At 38.4% G+C, this 9,901-nt stretch overlaps 1 protein-coding gene across 1 annotated transcript in view; it reads left to right on the forward strand.

The window, feature by feature from the left end:
- Positions 1 to 9,659, forward strand: part of LOC126458263 (esterase E4-like) — a 49,951-nt gene extending 40,292 nt beyond the window's left edge. Inside the window, exons 6-10 of the mRNA XM_050095187.1 lie at positions 749 to 923; positions 2,122 to 2,297; positions 5,267 to 5,414; positions 7,540 to 7,672; positions 9,273 to 9,659. Of these exons, the coding sequence (XP_049951144.1) occupies positions 749 to 923; positions 2,122 to 2,297; positions 5,267 to 5,414; positions 7,540 to 7,672; positions 9,273 to 9,468 (828 nt within the window). The 3' untranslated portion in view covers positions 9,469 to 9,659. The remainder of the gene's footprint in view (positions 1 to 748; positions 924 to 2,121; positions 2,298 to 5,266; positions 5,415 to 7,539; positions 7,673 to 9,272) is intronic.
- Positions 9,660 to 9,901: the final 242 nt, after the last annotated feature.

Below are 9,901 nucleotides of genomic sequence, written 5' to 3' on the forward strand. Positions count from 1 at the left end.
TTCTTACAAGGAAGTCATCTCAAGAATTCTTGCACTGTTCCAAGCATTTGCTGCATATTGTCCTCTGTGTTTCTTTGTGGACATCTATGAACATCCTCGGGACCCACCTGGCACCAACTTTTTTCAGCTTCAAGTGTCACAATATTTGACACACAATTGCTTCTCCTATTCCCACTTGGATTGACAGTTCACTCACTGTTACGCATTTGTCAGCCAAAATCACATTATGACTAAGCTGTACACTGTCAGGAGTCTGTGCGTTGCTCAGTCTGGTGCCATGTGGGAGGTCTCAAGTATTGGAGTGTCTTGATTTCAATCTGCTTGCCCAACAGCTACTGTAACTGTAGTGTGATCAACAGTGACATCCCCATACATCTTCTTCAGTGTCTTGTGAATATTTGTCACTGTCTCATTCTCATAACACAGGAACTCCCTCACAGAATGTTGCTTCAAACAAACATCAAATGAAGCAGTCATCTACAGCTGTGTGGTATGCAGAAATGAGTTGATATAAATTTGTATACAAGCACAAGAAATATTTCTATGACCTCTGTAATTAGCAAGAACATAGAACAAAAAGCTGAAATTTTTGAAAAAAAGTGGTGTGCATTTATTTTGGAGTGCCTCTCTTACTCACTTGGAAACTGAGCCATACATTTGAGCCCTCATTGCAAGTGCACTGTTTAGTGATAGTTAAACAACTGAAATTATTAGCTATTAATTATAGTATTCTGTTTTGTATTTCTAGCAATGGAACAGTAGTACCCCAAGTGCATTTGGTTACGTTGTTGAGCAAGATCTTGGAGATGGAGCTGAAAGATTTGTAACAGCTGATGTCACAGAACAGCTTCTTAAAGGGAATTTTGCTCAAATTCCTTTGATAAGTGGATCAACCAAAGATGAACTCACCTGGCTGCCAATACGTTAGTAATCTGTATTATGGTTCACTTACACATAAGTATAATAGTATGTGGAAGAGATGTTAAGTCCATGCACATGGAAATGGCTACATCCAAAATATTAGTTTTATGGGTAGAGACTGAGGAGAGGGTGGTTGATGCCTTAACCACCACAGGTATTTAATCTTGGGTTTGAACAATTAGCCATCTGAAATATCTGTCAGTGGATAGAAAAGACCAAAGCAAGCAACAGAATGCTCTTATTTTGATTTCTGTTTGATTGGCTTAAGTAAGAGTCAGTATTCAACAATATATCTGTTAATGAAAGATGGATGTATCAATCCATCGCGAAGATAAAGTAGGAGTCGGAGATTCCATCATTATACTCAAAGGTGAAGGAGGCAGGGAGTATGGACAACACTTTCTTTACCAGAAAAGCCATACTTATAGAAAAGAGGGCAGTAACTGGAATTTGCTATGATGGATTATGCCTAATTAAGCTTTTGAAAAGGATTTCAATGAAATCTGTCAAAGTTGACCATTGTGTGTGTCACACAATGGAAGCTAGCGGGAAAGAAGTTCTTGCACCACCATGTTAACTCACTTGCTTACAGGTTTGACAAAACCCAATTACTTCCTAGGCCTTAAATTTGAATCTACCTTCCAGATGTTATCTGACCTATGTGATTACATTTCTTGACAAAATCATAACAAACAATCAAATGTGTTATTCTAAGTTCTGCAAAGAGAAAAAGTTTGTCTGCAAAGCATACTGAATAGAAAAGCATTTTCTCCCACAGCCTTAATATAGCTCCTTCAATAAGTATTCTGAGGAGATGAAATACAGCATACAACTAAGAGCTAGATGCTTCAAAGTATATGAAGGTACATGCTTTGCAAAAATTCAGGAATATGTAACACTTTCTAAAAGCTTTTCGTGTGATGTTAATGCATGTACATTAAACGAGGCAGCAATATTGTTTGTAAGTTCTAAGTCTGTCCACCACTATGAAAATATCAATGTGTGTGTGTGTGTGTGTGTGTGTGTGTGTGTGTGTGTGTGTGTGTGTGTGTGTGGTGTGGATGAGCAGATGTGTTTAAAAGAGAGAAAAAACCAGAAAGAGGAAAAGAAACAAAGAATGGTAGTTGAAAATTATTTTCTTGTTCATCTATAGATATTGCAACAACTATGTCATTGTAATGGTACTTCTTAATATTTCAGAGACTCTCGAAGGCAATTTTTCACAGTCCGCAGTAGATAGTTATGTGACAGCACTTTTAACTGGTCTTTTCCAAGACAGAAATGCTACAGAGCTAGCAGAATTGATTCAGCAAGTAAAGGAATTTTACTTTAATGATAGACAAACAGCTAATGAGACTGGAGTTGCTCTCGGACAAGTAAGTAATGCAGCAAATTTAATTATGAGAAGTGGCAGAGGTCAAGTTGGTACTATGTTTAAAGAAATCAAAATGAAAATAAAATTGAATATTAATAACAGAATCTGAGAGACAGAAGGACATCTGCTGGTGCTGTGAGACAGATACATAAAATAGCAAAAATAACAGAATGTCTATTTTTTAGGGTTTCTTCATCATAGGGAAATAAAGTTGTGAAATAGATGTACAAGAATAAAACTGTTGCAACCAATTAACAAGATAGGTATAGTACACAGTGAACAAACCAGAAGTAACAGCAGACTATTATGTGTTTTTAAGATTCTACCATGTGAGGTGGTGCAGAAGTTTTTATATTGGACTTGAACTAAGTACTTGTAAAAATGCACTTTGTACCCCATCTGTCTCCTCTGATTTAATTCTTCCATGGTTTCATTTACTGACTTATATGGAAAAATGGAAAATTCCTTTAAAGTGTCCACAACAGAATTCCTATCCCATGGAGAGATGTATGTGCCATGTTTCTTCAGGAACATAAAAACTGGACATGTGTATATATTATGCTTCATTTCCCAGTGGGTCATCTGTTCTTTTTACTAACTCATATATTAAGGAAAAATGCTTAACTCTCATTTACAAGTTTGGTGATTGAGTCTATATTAGGACAGATAGATTCAGATGTTCTAAGATATCATGAAGTGCATTTGCACCTTTATGAAGCATACAAAGGCAATCATCAAATAAATTGTGCAGAATTAATGGACACCCTTAAATATGTCTTCTACTAAACTACAAATTTAGATTTATATTCCAAAATACTTATAATGGGCTGCATGTAATGTAAGATGATAGCTGAGCTTCAAAGGAAATCACAGAGCAGCAGGAAAGATTGGGGCAAAAAATTAACAGAATATTTTAAACAAAAAGTGCAGAAGAGGAGGGGAGGAGAGACAATTAAGAAAAATAAAGAACATTTTTTAGTTACGAAAACAAATTATGACAGACAGAAAAACTGAGAACACAACAGGGTGGAAAGGGAAGGAAAGATGAGGTACTGTGGAAGGCACTGAAAAATCAAAAGAGTTTTAAGTATTACAAATTGAGAATAGATGGATGGCAGTTGGCAGGCACGTTTGGGGAAACCTATTATATCTCTGGTATTTGGCTGTGTGGGGAGGTTCAAGCATAATGGCCTTATCTTTGCCAACATTTTCCTTAGAATATCAAACAACTGAATAAATGATGCTGCTGGTCTGGACAGTTTGTCTGGTGCAATATATTCTGAATAAAAGCTACTCCCTGAAAAGCAGCTGCACACCATCTGTGTCTGTTAGCCATGGTTCTGTAAAAATATCATGTAGAATATGAAGGTTTGACATTATTGGGGTCACCACTCCGTGGCCTACTGCTGCAAATCTATGTATTGTCTTCCATTCAAACAATGGAAAGCCCACAATGGAAAAACAACAATATATGAAAATAATGTATTGCTACTCATCACACAGAGGAGAGACTGAGTCACAGACAGGCACAATAAAAAAAGACTGCTAAACTTTTACATTTTCAAACAAAAGTGTCATTCTTTCAAAATGGAAAACACACACACACATTCACACAAACACAACTCACAAATGCATGACTACTTTCTCTGGATGCCGGGGCCCAACTGTAGTCTGCGAATGCATCTGATGTGAGCAGCAATTTGCTGGGACAACAGGGTAGCGATGAGGGGATGATGCCGTGCTATCTTTGGGAGCATGTACTTCAATGGTGGGGCAGGATATGGTTGCTAAGTGCAGAGTCAAGAGGCTGTGCTGGGGGACAAGGAAGGGCAAATGGATAGGGGAGAAGAGAGAAGCACAGAAGGGAAGAACACTGCCAGGTGGGATAGAAGGTGTGTATAGTGCTGGAGTGGAAACACAGAAGGGGGTAGGTAGGGGGGAGGATACAGACTAGCTAAGGTTGGGGCTAGGAGGGCTGCAGTAATGAAGGATATGTTGTAGGGAGGGTTCCCACCTGCAAAATTCAGAAAATCTGGTGTTGGTAGGAAGAATCCAAATGGCACAGGCTGCGAAGCAGTCACTGAATTAAAGCACATCACGCTGGGCAGCTGGGTGGTTCAGCTTTCTCTTTGCCACAGTTTGGCTGTAACCAGTCATGTGGACAGAGAACTTGTCAGCTGTGATGCCCACGTAGAAAATGCCACAGAATTTGCAGCTAAGTTTGTAGCTCAGGATGGCTGCTTTGACATGTAGCCTTACCTTTGATGGGGTAGGAGAGGCCAGTGACAGGGCTGGAGAAGGTGGTAGTGGGAGGATGTATCGGACAGGTCTAACATCTAGGTCTATTGCAGGGATAAGAGCTATGAGGCAAGGGACTGGGAACAGGGGTGGACTAGAGATGGACAAGGAAACTGCATAGGTTTGGTGGATGGTGGAATACCACTGTTGAAGGGGTGGGGAGGATAGTGGAGAGGACAGTGGGGATAATTAGAGGTAGGTGAAACCCCAGCAGAGAGTATGTTTCAGTTGCTACGCTCCTGGGTGGTACTATGTCATGAGAGGAGTGCTCTTTTGTGGCAGGACAGGGGGTATACAAGAGATGGTAGGTGGTTGGAGAGACAAGACATGGGATATCTCTTTTTGGACAAGGTGCTTAGGTAATTTTAGTTTGTGCCAAGGGTTTCACTGAGCCCTTCACTAGGGTCAACCCAGCACAACCTCCATGGAACCCTAGTCCACCATCCAAAATGCAAGTGTGTGAGTGTACTCTTATTCAACACTGTATTTATTCCAAAAGCTAGGAAATTTTCTTTCTCTTGTGTGTGTGCCTGTTGATGACTCATGCTTCTGCTGTTCGGTGAGTGGTCTTCTTTACTCTTATATTATCTGATTCACTTACTTGTATTCTGTCTTTTAAGACTATTCTTTGATTGTTTCTGCATTAACTTATTTTTATATTCTTTTTTGCAGTTATATTCTGACATCATTGTGATATTCCCAGTGGATCGTGCAACCAAGCTAGTGTCTCGGCGGAACACAGCACCTGTATATTATTACCATTTTGTTTACCAGGGCAGGTACAGCTGGGCATACTTACCGGGAACACAAACTCCGTATGGTAAGACATTCCTCCATTAGCAGACACTAATTTAAAAAGAAATTTAAAGCCAGCAGAGAAACCCCTGACCCAGGATTTTGGATGAATTTTCTGAACTCTCACCATTTATCACACACCACCAGTTCATTTCCTTCATCCCTCTTCCTTTCCCTTCAGCCCTTCTGCCAGAAGAAAGAGCCACTGGCCTTGAAATCTTGCAAATTTCAAATCTTTATATGTATTTTCTCCTGCTGCCACTTCATGAGTAGATTTTTTTTATCTATTCAGCAGCTAAATTGCATTACTATACCAACATTTCATATTCATAAGAGAATTGTAAAGCATTATTTTTGTGTTCCTCACTCATGGCCGCCATACATGTATCATTCCTTAATCAACTGATGGTGTATGGCAGAGAAGTGGCCTACTCAATGCATCATTGTAATGCTCCCCTCTCTCCCTCTTTCTCTCTTCCATTCAGTAATAGTTCAGTAGTCTTTATCATAGAAGCCAATGTAATATGACTATTAATGTTTAATGGCCAGAGTTGCTGTACCATTATAACAATGATCCATTGCCTTAATATCTACAAGAATGTATTATTCACTCTGCATTGGAGTGTGTGTTGTTTTGAAACTTCCTCATGGATTTAAAACTTGTGGGACTCAAACCCAGAACTGGATCTGGGTTCATATCATAGTCCATCATATAGTTTCAGTCTGCCATTAAGGTTGATACCTGTTGTTTATTTTTTCTTATAGGCACTGTAACCTGCCTTTAATCACAACCACTCTGCTTCAAGAATACCCTGAGATATTTTGTTAATATAGTGGGGATTCTTCCTTCATTGCTAATCCTGTGAACACCACAAAATTCAGTTTTTCTCTGCAGAATGGTAGTGTGATTCAGCACCTAGGTACTGTATTGGCAGTTCAAATACTGCTGTGGCCATGTCTTACAAATAGATTGTTTTCACAGCAGAGCACTTGAAGTTTTTGAATAGGTTTTATAGATATTCCTCATTTAAGTTAATGTTTTTCACTCTTGAATGAAACTTTCACCCTGCTACAGAGTGTCTGGTGGTATGAAACTTTGTGGTAGATTAAAACTGTGTGCCGGACTTTGCCTTTTGTGGACAAGTGCTCTACTGACTGAGCTACCCATGCCTCATCCTCACAACTTTACTCCTGCCAGTATCTCATATCCTATGCTTCCAATCTTCACAGAAGCTCTCCTGAGAACTTTGAAAAATAAGCATCCTGGAAGAAAGGATACTGTGGAGACAAGGCTTGGCCACAGTGTAAGGGATGTTTCCAGAATAAAATTTTCACTCTGCAGCAGATTGTGCACTGGCAGATTAAAAATGTGTGCCAGCCAAGACATGGATTCAGGACCTTTGCCTTTCACGGCCAAGTACTCTACCAACAGAGCTAACCAGGCACAACTCACTCATGCTTGTAGAACACTTTCCCACAAAAGGCAGATGTCTCAAGTTTGAGTTTTGGTCTGGCATACAGTTTTAATCTGCCAGGAAATTTTTAATTCTTATTCTTATGTTGTTATTGGACAAAAAAGGTTCGCCTTATGAATGTAAGTTATCAAAATGCTAACAAAAGCCCAAATCTCCAAAATCAAATCAAGAGTTCAGTGTGACAAAGTCAATTCCACTGCCACTTTGTCAACTTATTCAGTAGTAGCTCCATGTCATTTAAGATTAGCTGATCTTTTGAGTGATCTACAATGAATAAGACATCCACCTTAAAAATCTGTCAGCAGCTTTTGCCAAGGAGGTAAGAAATGCTTTGGCCTGAAGCTTTAGATTTATCTTATATGAGAACACAATGATGAGCCCTTCAACTTTGTAACTTGCATACCTTAATGTGCATCTGTTTAGGAAAAGTTTTTCATACATTGTACTATTTTCTGGCAAGTGCATAATTTTTTCTCAATAATTTAATTTTTTATAAGATTCTGTTCCAATAGTTTGATTACTATACTCAGGCTTTGTGACTGAAATACCTGTACTAATGATCATTTCTGTCTAATCTGGATGAAAAAATTGTCTTTTTAGGTAAGAAAATCATATATGCTAACAGAATTTTTCTGTTTTCCCTATTATTTATGTCTTCTTTCCTTTTTTTGAAAGGTGTTTCCCATCACGATGACCTCATCTACTTATTCTACATCTCAGCATTGGTCCCCGAATTTGTTAACACAGACCCTGAATATACAACAGTAAAAAGAATGACAAAAATGTGGGCAAATTTTGTCAAAACTGGGTAAGTACTTCTTGTTGGTGATTTTATTTTACTATTTTCTTATTGTAAAGATAGGTGAGCAATCACTGGAGAGAATGCATAATTACAATAAATAAACTTTTTCTGTAATTTGTGCTTCATGAATATATTTCTCTTAAACACAGTCAGACAAAAATTATTTAGAACAATTTATGGGTAATTGCCAAATTCTGTCTTTTAAAAATGGCAATGAAATTACATAAAAGTTTTTAAAAGGTCATTACTATACAGGATGATCGTTAATAAAATCAACAACTGCATGGCTGGATTCATGAATGTAAATGGAGGAAAAAAGGTAGTATGAACATACGTCTGGAAATGGACAGTGTGTGTTCAATGACAATAAATCATCCTGGAACACAGTGCAGAGCTGCATCACATCCACATCACAACAAATGTTGAAAGTGGCCTCTATGGGGTTGCAAGTGATAGGGATAGTAGTGGTTGTCATAGTGATAGTAGTGGTTGTCATGTAGGATACACATAATTGTGCATTGGCTTACACTGTTTGGCAGGCCACTTGCCTGAAGCTTGTACTGGGGTTTGCCTCAATATCTTGTAGAACCTGGTCCTCCAAATGTGGTGTATACACATCCCCTGCCTCCCCACATGTTTGTCTTTCTGAAAGGACCTCTGATCACACAAACGCCCAAAACTGCCTTGAAATGTTGTGGACATGATTGTGTCTGTGAGGGTATTCATTTTGGAATATCTGTGCTGCCTCTCAGCCATTTCCATCTGTTTGGTCATTTTGGTATAGCCTTGCTGCCTTTTGACCATTTCCATCTGCTTCGCCATAGACAAACACCATGTTGGCATGTTATTGATAAGAATACAGGACCAGTCTGCTGCTTAGGCCGTGTCCTATGTGAGTGACAGAAGTGACCGACAGCAAGCGACTAGCATGTACATTTATATTTCTTAGTCCATTGTGGACATGGCTCATGTAGTGTCAACAGTTACCACCTTTGCACATATTAATATGCCTCTTGCTTTCCCACAAAGATATGGTACCTTTTCCTAGTTGTGCTTTGATTCATGCTCCCAGGCAATGAGCTTGCAACTTAAACCACTTAATGTATGACTTTTGATGTGTTGTCATCAGGTGATGAATGTTAGTTGTCATTTTGTAAGTCCAGTTTTTGTGATTTGCTTTAGCTGATGTTGTAGTTACATACCGCAATTTCCACCCATAGATCTGAATAGTTTGACATTGTTAGACTGAAGTTTGTAATAAAAATCAAATAATACCTTACCTGTGGCTGACTGTCTACACAGTAAAAATTACACTAATGGACAAAATTGGCTAGTTAAATATTTCATACATCATACAAATTAACCTTACCATAACAGTCTGAATCAACAAAGAAATAATAATTCTCCAAATTCAGTTTTGTAAACAGGTCTAATCTGACAGCAATAATTGGTGTCTATGTTTTAAATGTTAGATGTCCTGTGAACTCTAAACAGACATGACACAGAAACTTGTTACCGGTAAATGTTTTCTCTTCTGTTTCCTGAAAATGCAGTAAGAGAACACAGCACAAAAACCACAACACAAAGAAAATTTGATATGTTGCAGCAATCCTACATCAGAGAAGACAGATCTGGTCAATGTCAACTGGGAGACCCTGACACCTTCAACACCACGCCACTTACAGATAGGCTCCCAACTGACTATGAAGCAAGGATTGTTCTATGAGGACCGCATACGGCTATGGGAAAGGCTCTCCCCTCTGCCTAATGTTTCAAGAAGCTCCAGGAAGAAGACAGGCTAAATGAGCAGAGAACAAGATTGGCATTACTCTCTCAACTAAGAAAGCATTTCCCAAGCACCGCAGTGGTGTTCAACTATATTAGAAGTGTACTAGAAGAGAATTTGATGTGTGATGTATTTACATAATTTGTGCTTATATTTATGTATTCCCACTGTGACAATGAAGTCCAGAAATAAAACTGATAAAGTATATGACATTTAAAATTATTACTTAGACAACTAAAAAAAATTATGATTGCTACTCATGGAATAAATGAAAGACTTTCTGTGGCGTCTTAGAATATATTTTTAGTTAGAATATGTTACTTGTTTTGACCCAAATGACCTTCCCCATCAAAACCAGCCTGGATTGCAAAAAAATATAGTGCAAAAATAAAACTAATTTCCCTCACAGACACTACACAAGTAATAATAAATTTATTCACTTTCCAAAT

Source organism: Schistocerca serialis, chromosome 2 (genome assembly GCF_023864345.2).
Source record: "Schistocerca serialis cubense isolate TAMUIC-IGC-003099 chromosome 2, iqSchSeri2.2, whole genome shotgun sequence".
Taxonomy (NCBI): Eukaryota; Metazoa; Arthropoda; class Insecta; order Orthoptera; family Acrididae; genus Schistocerca; species Schistocerca serialis.